The 17,206-nt window shown below is 43.5% G+C and overlaps 1 protein-coding gene across 1 annotated transcript in view; it reads right to left on the reverse strand.

Moving 5' to 3' along the window:
• RNF212B (ring finger protein 212B) overlaps window positions 1–17,206 on the reverse strand; it is a gene marked incomplete at both ends in the record, with an annotated part of 247,258 nt that overhangs the window by 17,491 nt on the left and 212,561 nt on the right. The window contains one exon of the mRNA XM_082243294.1: window positions 4,078–4,190. Within this exon, the coding sequence (XP_082099420.1) occupies window positions 4,078–4,190 (113 nt within the window). The remainder of the gene's footprint in view (window positions 1–4,077; window positions 4,191–17,206) is intronic.

Raw genomic sequence — 17,206 nt, forward strand, 5'->3', positions numbered from 1 at the left:
ATTTCTTCAGTGTTGTCACATGAAAAGATATAAAAAAATGTACAAAAATGTGAGGGGTGTACTCACTTTTTGTGAGATACTGTAGAAGGTAAAGGTAACAGCAAGAATCATATTCCAAGTCAAATTTAGTTATTTACACCGTCTGCATTAAAGATACAGTATATACAGTACTGTGCAAAAGTTGTAAGCAGGTGTGAAGAAATGCTGTAAAGTAAGAATGCTTTAAAAAAAAAATCTATATTTTAATAGTTTATTTTTATCAATTTACAAAATGCAAAGTGAGCAAACCAAAGAAAAATCTAAATCAAATCAATTTTTAGTCTGACTACCCTTTGGTTTTAAACCAACATCAATTCTTCTAGGTACACGTGCAAAGTTTTGGAAGTTTGGGAGTTTCACACATCTTGGTGAACTAACCACAGATCTTCTGTAGGCTGCCTCAAACCCTTCTGTCTCTTCATGTATTACCAGGCAGACTCGATGATTTTGAGATCAGGGCTCTGTGGGGGGCCAAAATCATCACTTCCAGGACATCTTGTTCTTTATGCTAAAGATAGTCCTTGATGACATTGGGTGTATGTTCAGGGTTGTTCTGCTGCAGAATCAATTTTGGGCCAATCACACGCCTCCCAGATGGTATGGCATTATGGATAAGCATCTGCTTTGGTGTAATCACTCCCCTAGAAAACCAGCCTGAGAGAGTGTAGATTAGCGATCAAGGTGAACACGATCAAGGTTGACTTATGCTCTGGTAATGCAAGTCTATTCATATGCTTGTCTCCTTTAGCCATTCTAGGTTTGGCTGCAGCTCCCACTATCAGTCTAGATGTGAAACTAGTAGGTCATCAAGCAGAGACCATTTTTGAGGGCTACGGTAGAAGGTCTCACTTCTAAAGGAGGTTCCTGGACCTGCCCTAACACCGTGCTGCAGAGTAAAACCCTGTGTGAAGCAGGCCTCATAGAACCTTCTAGAGCAAAAGAGGTAGATAACGGACAGATAGTTGTGCACTGGTGTGGAGGACAAAGAAGTTCTTTGCACCAGTATCCTCAGATAAAATTCCTGCAATGGAGCCAACAGCTTTACAGGGATCTTTTTTGCCAGCTCAACCACCTAGAGAAGTAAGAGCTTCATTGTGCAGTTTGTCTAGAGAGGAGTTTGAAGATGTAGCCATTGGAGGCTTTTAATTTACCCTTGTGCAATTTGACAAGGCTGTAAGACAGACCCTTCTCATGGAAGAAGTAGTAAAAGAAGATTTACAAGCCCATCAAAAAGGAGGCAATCGTGCTCCCATTTATATAGATGAGATTAAAGAAATAGTGTAGGAGAAGTAAAGAGAAGTGTATTGGAAGCAATCCTTCCAGAATCACCTATGCGAACTCTATTCACAGAGTCTGAGATAAAGCACCTTGACTGCTCTGTTGGTTGATGCTTCCCTTATTTGTTTGGTCAGACATGTAACGCTTCCGCTTGATGATACAATATTTAGGGTGTGCTGGACAAGGGCAATTGACTTGTATTTAAAGACGATCTACCCACATTTAGGTGCAGCCTGACGTTTATCAATACCTCTGACAGAAGTGGCAAAGTCTCTTAAAGTATGGGTTAAGAGTGTGGAAGCTGCAGTACACACTGACCAGCTCAAAGAGAGCAGGAGCTTGGTGCTAGAGGAATTAAAGCACTCCTTCAACTACATGAGTCAGCAACAGACTTAGCAGGACCTCTGCCTGATCCATGCTACACACAGTTATGCAAAGGAGGGCACTGCGGCTTCGCCCATGGGTGGCCTACCCTTAATCCAAGAAAGGTTGGTGCAGAATACCATATGAAGGTCAGTCACAGTTCAGTAATCAAACTTGATAAAGGCATATCCATAGCGACCTGTCAGGGACCATGAACCATGAAGAGACAGAAAATGGAGTTAAAATCACACTTTTAATGTAATAGTAAAATAATACAAATTAGAAACATAGTCAAAAACAGAAGCCAGGTTTAAGAAGCCAAAACAGATAATCAGACGAGCCGGGCTCAGGGAGCCAGAAATCAGCGTAGTCAGAAGCCAAAGATCAGAATCAGAAACCAGAAGATACATCAGCCAGGCAAAGTCAAACAGCAACCCAGCAGAGAGACACACTGGTTATGTTGACCAGGCAAAGGCACTGAAGGAATGAGCAAGGCAGTTTGAATACCTAAAAGGGGCTGGCTGTAGGCTGGACTAATGGACAGGTAATGGTAACCAGGTAAGTCATTGTGGAAAAAATGTGTGACTGGCAATTATCTGACAGCTGAGTAGCCTGAGCACTGAGAATAAAGCTGCTAAAAGCCCAGCCCTGACACGACCAATAGAAAGTTGGGGCACATACCTCAGGACCGGCATCTCCTCAAAAAAGATTCCAACCATGCCAGATGTGCATACAACGCTCAGGAGAAGCAAAAGCTTATAAACCAGGGAGAAAATTCATAAGAACCTGGCATGAATCAGTCATATCTCCTCATGAGAACTGTGATGCAGAGTGATCGGGAACTCTTTTAAAACACATCCATGCAAGCCTGTACAATGGGAGCTTGGCTGTAATGCTTTCATTGGGTCTGGGTCTAAAACTTTACAGATGCTTGGCTCCTGTGTACAGCAAGTCAGGGACACAGATGTGTCCAGCAAAGCCCAAGAGTCCTTCATTGGCACAAAAACTCGAGAACAGTGAGACAAGAAAAATGTCCTGTTCCAGTACATCTGCAACCTTCCCTCAAATGGAACTTATGTTCCAGTGTCCAGGTTTCAAAGATTCAATGGGTTGTGTTCCCCAGTCTTCCTGGTACAGAAGAAAACTGGGGATTGGGGGTCAACCTGGAAATAGTCACCAAAGACATCTCCAGATACCAGTTCTATATGAAATCACGCTTAGTCCTGCTCAAATATTGGATGCTGTCTATCGACTTAAAGGATACATATTTTCATGGCCACATAAATTATTCCTTTTAGTTTTATCTGCACTTTGTGGAGGGAGATCTCCACTGAATATTTGAATGCCTGGCTTTAGGCCTCTCCACTTTTCACTTTTCAAAAGTCCTTCTGGCAGTCATACCACTATTATTGGTACAAGGTATTCGATTACCCCACTATGATTAAAGAGAGTCTTGTCAGCTCACACTTTTTTTTTTGCAGTGCAATACCTCAAAGTAACTGGAACACTGAATGGTATGATCCTGTGATCAAATAGACCCACTGGTATGTCCCACCCTTTCAAAAGTGATTCCTGCAATGGTGGTGCAGCAGATTTGTGAACTAACAGATCTTCATTTATCGCCCCATTCCACCAAAATGTTGACATGGACAGCAGTAGAGTGGAAAAGCAAGACTTTACAATGCAAAGTGACTCTATGATGAAGTGGGCTTGGTTCAGTCTGAGTAAGATCTCAGCAGTGTACTCTTCAGGAAAACTTATCGCCCGATACATTTTGGGTAATAGAGTGGACAACAACAAATGGTACCTATTTCCTCAAGTTTTCAACATGCAGTGCAGAAGTGGGGTCAGCTTAAAATTGTCTTATTTGCAGCCAACCAGAATGCAAAGGTAACTCAGGCAGTAGTGATCAATGCTTTGACAGCATCTTGGCCAGTTTGCAAGCCTATGCCTTTCCTCCAGTTCACCTAATTCACAAGTTCCTGAACAGGTTAGCACAGGAGTCACTGACAATAATCACAGGACTACCATTCTGACCCAAACAACCATAGTTATCTTCCTTCTCCTTGTTCCAGTTCATCCATGAGCCCACCTGGAGTAGGAGTATTTACTTCTGGAACACCACCCCCTAGGATGGGACTCAAATTAATAGATAATGTTGTGGGGGTTAGGCAGGGGCAGAATTAACCTGTGTGTGTATCTTACTTGGAGAGATTTCGTCTCACTTCCTGTTTTATTTTTTAAGGCTGGAAATTAAGAAAACGTTTCCACAGAGGATACTTGCAGCAAAGTAAAAAAGGTTGGCTAGATATATATAAACATATATAAACATGGTAAATGCCTTTTTTTTTGTCAGTATATAGAAAAAAAAACAGATTGCTTATCTATTTATCTTACCTGTGCTTAATCGAAAAGTTCTGTCTGTAGGTGTTAGTACGGTGCTTCCAGATATATCCGACCTCTGGCCATTATAGGAGAAATTCGATGCAGATGTTGTTTGTGCTGGTAAGCTGTGAAGAAATGGAACAGTGTTCCTACAATGCACCATGTTATGTTGTAGCAAAACTCTGCTAATTATTACATCTAAATATGTTTTTGTTATGCAAGCACCATCATTAACGATACTGATATACACTACATTACCAAAATATTGGAATGCCTGCCTTTACATGCACATGAACTTTCATAGCATCCCAGTCTTAGTCCATAGGGTTAAGTTTTGAGTTGGCACACCCTTTGCAACTATAACAGCTTTAACTCTTCTGGGAAGGCTGTCTACAAGGTTTAGGAGTGTGTCTATGGGAATGTTTGACCATTCTTCTAGAAGCGCATTTGTGAGGTTAGGCACTGATGTGGATAAGAAGACCTGGCTCGCACTCTCTGCTCTAATTCATCCCAAAGGTGTTCTATCGGGTTAAGGTCAGGACTGTGCAGGCCAATCAAGTTCCTCCACCTTAAACTCACTAATCCATGTCTTTATAGAGCTTGCTTTGTGCACTGGTGCAAATAATTTGGTAGAGGGGAATTATGGTGTGGGGTTGTTTTCAGGAGTTGGACTTAGTTCCAGTGAAGGGAACTCTTAAGGTGTCAGCATACCAAGATATTTTTTGAAAATGTCATCAGTGCACAAACAAGGTCCATGGATGAGTGAGTTTGGGGTGAAGGAACTTGACTGGCCTGCACAGAGTCCTGGCCTCAACCCCATAGAACACCTTAGGGATAAATTAGAGCAGTTAATGGGAGCCAGGCCGCCTTGTCCACATCAGTGCCTCATCTCACAAATGCGCTTCTGGAAACTTGGTCTAACATTCCCATTTGACACACTCCTAAACCTTGTGGACAGCCTTCCCAGAAGAGCTGAAGCAGGTTTAGCTGCAAAGGGTGGGCCAACTAAATATTGAACCTTACGGACTAAGACTGGGATGCCATTAAAGTTCATGTGCGTGTAAAGGCAGACGTCCCAATACTTTTGGTAATAAGGTTTATGTATTTTGCCACTAGCATTGATCAGATGACTGTAACAATGGACTGTAGCACTACTCAAAAAGGGAGCTGCTGAGTGTGGGTCCCCCTGGGTTACCGCTAGCAACAACAGTACCTTTAAGCATGTTTTCAAGTGTGAGCACCTCAGACAAGAACCAGTCCAACTTGGTTGGGAGAAGAGAGAAGTGGGATACTCCAACAACTGAACTATGCACAATTAGGCAGGGAAACTGAAAAATGCTGCTTGGCGCTGGTTAGCGCTTCACTGACACTGGTTAACACTGACTGATGCTGGCCTCGGCTAGGCCAGTTACTAGAACTTCACCTCTGACTGTGGAAAAGTCCTTTAAGCTACCTAAGGTACTCTTTCCTAAAGTAGCTGACTTGTTGTGCAGACTGTACTGCTGAACACTTCAGGGCCCTTCCTGGCACCCCCTTTTACTCCCCAAACTTCAGGGCTTTACTACTTGCCACCCCCTACTGTGAACTCCTGGTTAGCTGGCTCCTGGATCCCCTTTGACCTCTCTGGAGTGGTCCCCTCTCCTAGGCAGACCCCTGTTTTTCCTGAAGATCTCTGCCCAGTAGCTCCACTCAGTCAGCAACTCTGGATCCCTTGCAGCCCAGCTCAACCTCTGGTCCCTAGGCCGACTGCCTAGATCACCTTCTCACATTTACAGGAGTAGAGACAGACGTCACCTCCTCCTGGGACGGATGCTCCTGCCAAAAGACACTCTTTACATGCTCCCCACAGATTTTTTTCCAATCCCAGGGTGTATTGTGGCCAACCCTGCCCACTGGGACAGTAATAAACCCTGGTGTGCTATTGGCTAGGTTTCCTCCACTGTCCAACAAGATCCCTCGTTGGATACAGGGGGAGACTCCCCAGACTCAACGGGCCACACCTGGAGGCATGTGACAGCAAAGCTAACAGATCCAGCCCCCCTGAAAAGCAGACAGGGCCAATATGTGCTTTTCCCTAGCACCTACCTAGGAGGGTGCTACAGGACCTTGGAAAAAAAAAGGATTTTGACTTACCTGTAAAATGCATTTCTTAGAGTACAATACAGGACACAGGCATATTCTCAGCCAACTGGGTTAGATGTTGCTACCTTCAAGTAATTGGACACAGAACAAACAACGCAAACAGAACTGTAAGGACTCTCATATAACCCCTCACAGTGACAGTTATTGTCAAGTAATAATGATAACCAGGGACCGAGGGGAGGTTCCTGTGTCCTGTACTCTACTACAAGAAACAGATTTTACAAGTAACCTTTTTTTTCTTGGCCATACAGTACAGAACACAGGCCAATTCTTAGGCGATGGGAACAGCCAAAAGCAACGGAAAAAGAGGGGTGAGCAACACAGCAAATAAACCGCCAACATGCCCGCACACAAAACAAACAAGGCTATAAGACCCCAACTAGGCAGCTGCTTATAGCACCTTATGGCTGAAGTCGACAGCAGTAGAGGCATGAACTCCTTCAGACCTAGTAAAGTGGGCCTTAACAGGAAAGGGATGAACCTTGTCCTGTAGGCAGGGAATAGTCTTGAACAACGAACTTATAAATCCACCAGGTCATGATGGAAAGAAAAGCAGGATGTCTCCTATGAGAGCCTTCAGGAAGAATAAAAAGAGTGTGTGAAATGTGAAATTTTAAGTGAGGCCATAGCCAACAGGTAAACATGTGCAGCATGAACCACATCTAAGCAGATAGGTGATACCGTGGGAAGAAAGAAAGAACTAGGTCTCAGGACAAACTTATCCTTTTACAACACCAGGATAGGTTCTTTGCAACCAACTCTCGTACTCGTCTAGCAGAAGTAATGGCAACAAGAAAAACCACCCTGCAAGTGAGCTTAGCTAATGGAATATCCTAGACAGGCTTGAAGAGAGGTTTTTGAAGAGACGCTAGTACCAGTTGGAGATCCCACTGCATCACCAGAGAGTCTAGGAAGAGTTAAAAAAGCAAGTCTCTGCACAAAAACCATGCTGAAAGAGAGTAGTTAAGGCTGAAATTTGTCGCTTGAGAGTACTCAAGGCCAGATGTTGATCCAGACCTGACTGGGGGAAAGCAAGGTTATGTCCCACAGAGTATTACGGAAGGTTAAACATTCTCTGCTAGCACCATGCAAAGTAAGGTTTCTAGGTGCAATGGTATATTTTGCAAGATGTCGACTTCCTAGCATGGAGAAGTGTCAGGTTAACCTAATCTGATAAGCCTTTGCACCTCAGGACCTGGGCTTCAACAGCCAGGCCATCAAAGCCAGCAACTGAGAAGCCGAATGATAGATTGAGTCTTGAGACAGAAGGTCTATGTGATCTAGTAGAGACCAATGGGAGTTTGTCAAAATTTGTAGTATGTACCTCCTGGGCCAGTTTGGTGCCACATAAGTCACCAAACTGCCCTTCAACTTAATACTGCAGAACAGTCCCAGAAGGAACTTTAGTGGAGGAACTGATCCCATAAAATCACCAGAGCATCCACTGTGAAAGTTTGAAGATATTTTTACCTGGCAATACACCTGTTCAGTTTGTTGTTCAACCCTGGATGCTAACAGGTCCACATCTGGCATCACCCACTTGCAACAAAGGTCCTGAAAAAAACTCCAGGTGAAGAGACCACTTTCCTTGATTAAGACACGCAGCTTAGAAAGTCAGCCTGTCAATTTTCTACACCTGGAATGTTTACTGCAGTCAGTTCAGAATGTGAAACTCTGCCCAGGTCAGAATCCTTTACACTTCTTTTTTGTCTGCTCATCTTTTTGTGGCTCCTTGATGGTTGATTTAGGCCACAGCCATGGCATCGTCTGATTGAACCTGTGTCAGACATCCCTGAAGCTAAGGCATCCAGTGTTGGAGGGGCAACCAAACAGCTCTGAGCTCCACAATATTTATTGGAAGTTTGAATTCCTTGGCCAACCAGGTTCCTTGAGATATATGTATTGAGAATCTCCCAGGTCATTGGAAGAAATTACTTCCCAGACTAAGATACTGGATAGGAAATGCACCAAGTCATAGAGAGGTGGGCAGATTGAGAGGGACACAGAGGCTGAGTACACTTGTCCCACGCAGATAGGATGACAAGTTGCAGTGACCTGGAGAGGATTTGGACATAAGGTACTGCATTAAATGAGGCTAGTATTAGACCCATTGCCCAGATGCAAAGCCGTACTGAGGGGTGATATTTAGATAGGAGTAACCAAGCTTGAGAGCATAGGGTTCTAATCTTTTCCAAGGAAAGAAAGACACAGAAATGGGATGTCACCAGAATCAGTTCAAAGTATTCAAGATTATAAGGTGGATCCATTGCAGACTTCCAAGAATTAAGGATCCACATGAAATTCTGCAGAGACTGCACAGTCAGTTGCAATGTTGGCATTCAAAGCCTGGATTGAAAAACCCTTCAACAGCAGGTCATCAAGGTAGCCCCCAACATGGACACCTTAAGAGCGAAGAAGAGCCAGAACAGCTGGCAATATTTTGAAGACCCGAAGGAACAGTGGATAGGCCAAACTAAAGGGCCACAAATTGAACTTCAGATCCAGGATACAATGACTGTCACCCCTGGCTTTTGGAACTTTGAACAGGTTGGAGTAAATTCCCTGAAATCTCTCCCCTGCTGGCACAGGAACAATTACCTGCAAGGTGAGCAATTGCTGAAGAGCAGCATGCAGATTCTCCAGTTTCTGCAGATTTGAATGTATGAGTAAGGGAGAAGGGGAAGAGCAAAACTCCAGCCTATGCCTTCTGTAGATTACATCCCCTGACAAAAAATCCAGAATGTCCCAAGTACAGATGTTTTAGAAAGCCAAAGGCTTTCCCCCTTTGTGAATATGTGAATAAGTGGGTGTGCCCCATTACTGAGAGGGATGCTTGGAGCTGGGCTTAATTGATTTGGGAGTATAGGACTTGCAGCAAAAGGAGGTGATGGGCTTAGACTTAGAAGAAGAACGGTGACTTAATTAATAAAGGTCTCTAGATGTTCACCAAAGAGACCGCAACCAGCAAAGGACATACGTGCCAAACACTTTTTAGATGCCTTAAAGCAGAACTAATCCCTCCTATCCTTTTCAGGCAAGGAAGCTGCTCATTTTAGCTACTGTTTGATCTGCAACTGCCATGGTGCTGCACATGTGATCAGTTATGGCTCCAGACATTTGATAGTTTGACAGTTTGGTTGAAAGCACAAGTATATGTGACAGTTAGCATTCTGGGAATGTAACCGTTTTTTGATGGGTTTAGTTCCGCTTTAAACACAGATTCAAGTTTTTGGTCCTCTGCGAGATCAGGACATTTTCAACAGGAACTGTAAGGGATCTATTGATGCAAATAATAGCAGAATCCGCTATAGAACAGGTAATGTTTTTAAAACTCCTCTTCCATTTGTAGCACTACTCCCTTGGGAGCTGCTTGAAGCGGATTCCCCTAGGTTACCCTCAGCAACAACCGGCAAGTCCATTTTCTGATGATGCCCCGTAGTTTCCCAACCCCTTCTGCAAGGATAGAAGGGAAAGGGATAATGGAAAGCGGGCATAAGCCCCAACAACAACTGAGCTTTGACTTTTTTTTCTTTGTTCAGTTCACAACATAGGCTAGCCAGCCTTACTTGAATTTGAAAGTTCTCCTCAACAATAGAAATCAGGATGGGGAATCCTCACAATCTTCCCATCCTTATCTTGTATTCGGATCGACCAGGCCTGGCCAGATCCATTTGGGCGGCGGACCTCCATTCGGTCCAGGTAGATGGACCGGCTATGATTCCACTGAGTACTGTACTGACTGACAGAAAAGTCTTCCACAAATCCATCCTTGATTGGTTCCGATGTGGTTTGGGGACAAAGAGGAAGTCCCATATGGCCTCATCACACCAGGACTCTCTCTTGGCTTCTATCTTGAGCATGACCTCCCGTGGAGCGTAGGGATAGTCATACCCATACTCCAAGGTCACTTTCCTCTGTATCCACCGTTGCATACTGAAAAATCTGGGGAGGGTCTTCCTATTTCCTCTCCCAGCTGGAGAATATGGGGTCTCCTCTCATTTGATGAGGGAGTTGTAGGCCTCATTCTGATCCTGAGCCGGGGCATTGTCCTTTGGTGGGGTTAGGTCTAGGACCCGACTGACATAGGCCTCACAGAACCCCAGATCCCTGGTGCACTCTCCTCCTACCACAGAATCCCTAGTCTCCTCATCTGGCACATCAAGACGTTCTTTGGACCCCCAGTCCCATTCAGTCTCTTCCTCAGTCTTCCAAACATCTAGTCCTTCCTCCAAAGACCCAAACGATTCTGAAAGCTGGGAGACCCACACATCAATGACCCCCGCCTCTTCCTCACTGCTCACATTCACACTAGCAGCCCTGGTCACCGCTGGCCATCTTTTCTCCTCTGCCTGTGTGGGAGCAGACTTTGACTATGCCGCTGCAGTCTTCATTGCACCAGATGGCCACTCCCTGGCCCACACTACCTGCATGTATCCTAGCTCGGACATTCGGGCCTCCTTACATCTGCACGCTGGATCACTGTCAGTCTGCATGGTGTCCAGCTGCATCATGAACCGCAGCATTCCTCTTCCTCAGCCCAGGAGGGACCCCGACAAGGCAAGAGTAACCCCGGTCTCCCATCTCACACTTAACTTCTTGGGCCGACCTTCACTCCTCTCTGCCCGCAGCAGCAGGTGGCTGCAGTGCCTGCACTGGCCCCAAGCTTGCACACGCATGGTCACATTCAGACACTGAGAACATACCAGGCCCAAATGCTCCACACCTCCTTCAGTGCACAACGCCAGTCTTCCGTCGGGCAACATCCACACCCCTGTATCCCACAGGGTGGACGTCTTCGGCTCTCTGGTCTGCTCCCCAGTCTGCCCCGCAGGTTCTCCGCCAACATATGTGTTAGCCTCTGCGCTTCAGCTCACTCCGGTACTCGCCATCTTGCTCCTCCACACACGTGTCTCCCTCTCAGCCACACCCGGAGGCGGAAGTAATTTATGGACTTTCCTTCCCGCTCCCAATTGTCTGTGTGTGAGTGGCGTCTCCACCCACATCTCCAGGTTGGCTCCTCCTGCTGGGCAGAACTTTTCAGTGCGCACTTTCCCGTGCTGTACAGTGACCCTCCAATGCCGCTCTCTCTCAGCTCAGCCGGTATGGAAGTCACTGCAAAGCAGACCGTGCCTCTCAGCTTGCACGCATCCACTCTTCTTACTTGTAACAGGGCTTCAACTGCACCTCCATCACTCTGAACCAGCTGACCCTCTTTGCTAGTCCGTAGAATTGTCCCACTGTCATATGCACTGCCAACATTTCTCCTCCTAGCACTTGTACAAGCAAGGTTCACCATACTGTATCTGAAAAATGTCCCACTGTCATTAGATGCATGGCCGACAGATTTCTTCACAGTATCCACACTGCCACTACATAGAAAGAATGTCCCGCTGTCATTATATGCACGGTAAACACTTTTCCATATAGTCTTGGCACACACACACAGCCCCTGGCACATCGATCCACGTGCCCTAGGCCACCATTTTCTCTGCCCAAACTTGCACCATTTACTGTTAAGCAGACACAGTCCATGTTCACAGAAAGATGCATTTCTCCCGCCTTCCAGCACATCAGGGTAATAAACAGCTTACGATTCAGACAGAAATTTCTCAGCATCTGACTGCACAGTTTGCGATTCTGACAGGAATCTTTCTGTTTCCCTGAGCAACCATTAGTGTACAATTTTCTCTTCATCCCACTCTCCCTATTTCCTGTAGAGCAGGCCTCACATTTGTCTTGAGAATTAGAACACAGTCTTTGAGACAAAAATGGCGTTTTCACAGATTTTCTTCGGCCGTTGCCATTAGCAACCGGGCCGGTAACCAAGGGCGACATCCTGGACGAGCCCCCAAATGTAGCACTACTCCCTTGGGAGCTGCTTGAAGTGGATTCCCCTGGGTTACCCTTAGCAACAACCGGCAAATTCTTAACACTTTAAGTCCTTTGCTCAGTCGGTAGACAGTCCAGGGGATTTGGTTCTTTGTTTATTTTATTCGGAACTGGGATAGGAGAAGGGACGAGTGTGATACTCCAACCACGAACCACGCGCAATCTTCAAGACAACTAGCTGCAGTGTGTGCAGCATGGCCGCTGCTTTACCCTGCCACTAAGGTGAAGATGTTTAGAAAAGCTCCTGTTTTAGTTACTCTCTTCAGGGTTCTGAAACTCGCACCCCCTTTTTACTCTCAATGCTGGTGTGCTGACAACTGTCCGCTTACCCTAGCTTCCAGAATGGTCCCTTTACTCCCGGACACTGTTTTTCCAGAGTCACTGTTGCCTTCAAACTCCTCTTGTCAGCATCCACTGGACCTGGAAGGAGACACAGCCGTGCCATCCTTCTGGGACTTGGATTCCCTCCCAAAGACACCCTGTCACATGTGCCCTTGGCCTATGGTCAATCCCAGGATGCACCACTATTGTGCCCTCCCACTGGGACTGCCACAAAAGCCTGTGTGTCACTGGCTAGGTTTCCTCCACTGTCCAACAGGCTCCCCTATTGGATACAGTGGGGACACTCCCTCAGACCAAGTGAATCACACCAGGACACACGTAACAGGCCTAACTAGAAATCCTGCTCCCTAATAAGCAGGAAAACAACCCAATGCTTTTACCTAGCACCTGACTAGGAGGGTGCTACACATTGGATATTGCTGAGAAAAGCATTTAGTAAATAAAAAAAACGTTTCTGGATGCGACCAGTCACTGTAAAGAATACTTCCTCTGGAGTGCATAGAAAAGGTCTTGAGGTCTTGCTGCGGTTTCAGAAAGCACACCAAAGATGCAGTATGCAGGAGTTTTGGTGCACTTTCTAAAACCGCACCAAATCCGCAGTACCTCAATGAAGTCTATGAGAAAGGTAGCTAACCTGCAAAAAAAAACACGTTCACAGAACTTTAGCAAAAACAGTCAGGCAGTCAAGGCAGTGTGAAATCACCCTACACATGGCTGTGTAAGCTTAGGTCAGTGCCAGCACAGGCAGGCAAAAAGAAAAACAACTGGATCAGGAGGGAAGGCAGTGACAGTCCTATGTAAGGAGCTCCTTCTGCTGTACAAAAGAGGAACTGCAACTGAAGTGTGTTCATGATTACTCAAAACTTCCCTCTCTCTCAGTATAAACAAAGGCAGTGCCAGTTTCACTTTTACAAGTTCTTGCTTGTGTGTGTGTGTATGTGTGTGTGTATATATATATATATATATGTGTGTATGTGTGTGTATATATATATATATATATATATATATATATATATATATATATATATATATATATAAAATTACAGACAAAAGTACATGAGGAAGGCAGCACATGAACCACACCGGGATGCCATGGATAAAGGAGTCAGGTGAACATCCAGTATAGAAAGGGTTAACAGTTTATTGGTATTGATAACCGGAAAACAATGTACATAAAATTCTTACATCCCTCTGGGCTGGAGTGGACAAGGGCACCTGGCAGCAAGCAACACGAGTGCGAGGAGGTCAGTCTCCCAGGACTGCTGAGCAGTGTGTGCACAAAGCTGGAAACCAGCCAACACGAGGATGAAAGGACTCCGCTGTAGTTCCAGAGCGGTGACATCAGCCGGACAGGAAAACACCAGGAACCAGGGTGGGACACAAGCTATATGGTTGCCATGACTACATGTTTCGCGCCATGTGCTTTATCAAGTCATGGAAAAGAATGGCAACAGGGAAATTTAAAACTAGGTTAAGGGGCGGGACTGTGATTACAAACCAGGAAAAAGCTTGGTTGCACTTTTAACCACTCGGTGCCCTTATCTCCCTCCTTGATAACATAAAAGTTTAACCACTTACCTTAGCACAGGTAAGTACAACATGTTTGTTATTTTAAAAAAAAACAAACAACAAGACTTTAATATAGTTTTAAATAGAGTTGTTTTAAGAAATTACATTGTAGTTATTTTATTTGTACATTGTAAATGTAAATGCATAGTGGAGTACTTCTTTAAACCCCAACCTAACCCTCTTGAATTTGCATAATGCATACAGTTTGCATATACAGTAACACATATTCTGTAATGCAATAGCCCATCTCAAACTGACAACCCCCTGCATACTGCTCTAATCAACAGTGCTCTAACTTTGTTAGCAGCACTGTTGACTGTAGCAGTACTCAAAGGAAAGTTCAGGCACCTTTCATTGTTTGTATTGTATGAAAGCAATGTGGTATGAAACAGAAACCCCCTTTAAGTTTGATGGGAATGGGTATTATTATCTACCACATCTTCTGTAGAAGATATCATGGAGAAGTTCTTTCTCACAGTGTTACTCCAATAGATAACAGTCCTTGAGGTGCTGACATTCTTTACTCTATGATTCGAAGTCAATGTATAAAAGTGGAAAGAATGAAAAAAATAAACACAAAAAAGCCTAGCCCGCCTTATAGTAATGCATACACATTTATAAAGCCTTCCTGAATAATATGGACTGTAGTCTGAATTTTGAATTACAAAGAATGGAGCAGCATTAATTTGTGTCTGCTCTTGCTTTTGCTATGGATCAATTTATAAGAACTCAATGTAAGCATATAGTAAATGCATCTCAAATGTATGCCAAGTACAAGCCATTTTCCCTTAAAACACTCTACCTGCCTGCATGAGGCAGTTGGCTTTTTTTCTGAGCCAGAATACATAAGTAAACTCACTCTTACCTTCAGCTTTTGTACCTTTATACACCATTCTGGAACAGAGCAGTTTTTACATTTCCACTATGGGCCTGTTTATTTTGTGAATATTTTGTCTTTACTTAAAGCGTAACTCCACTTTTTTTGAGAAAAAACATCCCCCCTGGATGATTTATGTACATTGCAAGGATTATAAGAACCTTTGTTGCAGATTCCTACCTTTTGCTATTCTGAAGAAATCCCTCTGTGTTTCTCTGTGCCCCTGTGGGAAAGTGAGTCTAATGAGAGTGGTTTTATAATTATCAATCAGCTGTGCACCTGGCAGGGCACCAATGAGGAAAGCTGCTGGGCCTGCATCCCTTTAGACATGTTCCTATTGGGAGTATCTCACCAAAAATGAAATGTTTTGTTGCAGGGAATGCCTGAAATCTGACTTGTATCTTAGACAGACTTCTAGAAAAATGAGTGAGCCAATCAAAGAAACAGGAAATTATGTTTCAGGGGGGTGTACAGGTACACATTCTGTGTACAGAACAACTCCAGGCAGCCATATTGCATTGCATTTTCAGAAAATTACAGCGGCTGCAGATTAAAAAGGAAAGGTAATTTTTAATAACATTAATTACAATATGACTTGTGTTTCAATTGTATACACCATACTACATAGTTACATAGTTAGTGAGGTTGAAAAAAGACATCAGTCCATCCAGTTCAACCTATGATGTGTTTGTGTATTTTTCTTCATTTGCTGTTTTTTTTTTTCCAACGAAAGTAGAGTTACCCTTTAAGATAACAAACTTACAAATGCACTCTTTCTGGGAACATTCTAGGCTTTCTACGGTCAATAGTGTTCTCCAAATAATATTTTATTTTCTATGTAATTTTTAGCAAAAAGAGCATAATTTCTTTCCTCTATTTTAACCAGTACTTTTAGTAGTTTTATAGAAAAAAAAGTTTAAAATGATATTTTTTCAATTTGACCTATTTAAAGTTACGCTAAAATAATGTTACAGAGCATGCCAACATTTTTAGTTTTAATATTTAAACATTATTGCTAAAAAATAGAAATGAAAAAGAAAGGAGGAAAAAAGGGGAGGAAGGAGTAAATTAGGGCTAATTAAAGTTAACAATAGATTAAATTGGAAAAAACATTTTTGAACAAAACCTTTTTTTTTATTTTTTATTTTTTTTATTTGTAAGATTCTTACTGGTGTGATTTGCAAAACAAAGGTCAAACAGGATCAAACAGTAAATACAACAATACATTCAAATAAAGTGCATACAAATCATAGGCATCCTAATCAATACACACAGGCAGCGCTATGACCCTAATTTCTAAGGTCTTGCAAAAAAAGTCTCTGAATGGTGTGATCAACACAAATCTCTTTGTGTTTGTGTTGATCACACCATTCAGAGACTTTTTTTGCAAGACCTTAGAAATTAGGGTCATAGCGCTGCCTGTGTGTAGTGATTAGGATGCCTATGATTTGTATGCACTTTATTTGGATTTTATTATATTAGGTAGCAGCTGGCAGAGTCATTTTCATGAGACCGTGCACACCCTTTTGACTGGTGGTGCAAAGCGCTGGGTGATTGAGGGGTTAAGCTTTGCTTGGTTCTCAGTCCTTATTATACAACAATACATTGACAAGACTATCTGCACATGTCACTTTAGACAGAAGCAGGTGGGATTTGACAGCTGCTTCTGCTATGTAACACATTTTGACATCAGGTAATTGTCGTTAAGCATTGACAGGGGAGCTGCAGCAGGATAAAGGAGCAAGATGAAAGACGGAAACTATGCTTAAGGGCTCTTTCACACGGGCGTTCCTTTTTTTTTGCCCGATCAGGTCCTTTTTTTTTTTTTTTTTTGTAACGGAACGTAACGGTCCGTATGTCCGTTTTTCATTCCATCCGTTTGCGGATGAAAAACTGACATAATGCATGTCTATGTAAATACGGATGTCTGCGGATGACACCACTGACATCCGTTTTTGCTTCTGTTCCGTTTTTTGAAAGGAAGAAAAAATAAGGTTCTCCTCCGTTCAAAAAAACTGAACTGAACTGAACTGACAAAAAACGGATGTCAGAGGATGATCATCCGATGACATCCGTATTTACATAGAGATACATTAGGTCCGTTTTTCATCGGCAAACGGATGGGATGAAAAACGGACATACGGAAAGCCCGTGTGAAAGAGCCCTAAGTTTTTCTGGGCATATCTCCTACATCTAAAATCCTCAAGTGGTTAAATATATTACCAAAAGGTAGTTTGAATACATTTTTGTGTTCTAGGATGACACCTCTTGTTTTTATGCATTTTTGTGTTCTAGGATGACACCTCTTGTTTTTATGCATAA

Source organism: Pelophylax lessonae (genome assembly GCF_965119305.1).
Source record: "Pelophylax lessonae genome assembly, chromosome: 1".
Classification (NCBI taxonomy): domain Eukaryota; kingdom Metazoa; phylum Chordata; class Amphibia; order Anura; family Ranidae; genus Pelophylax; species Pelophylax lessonae.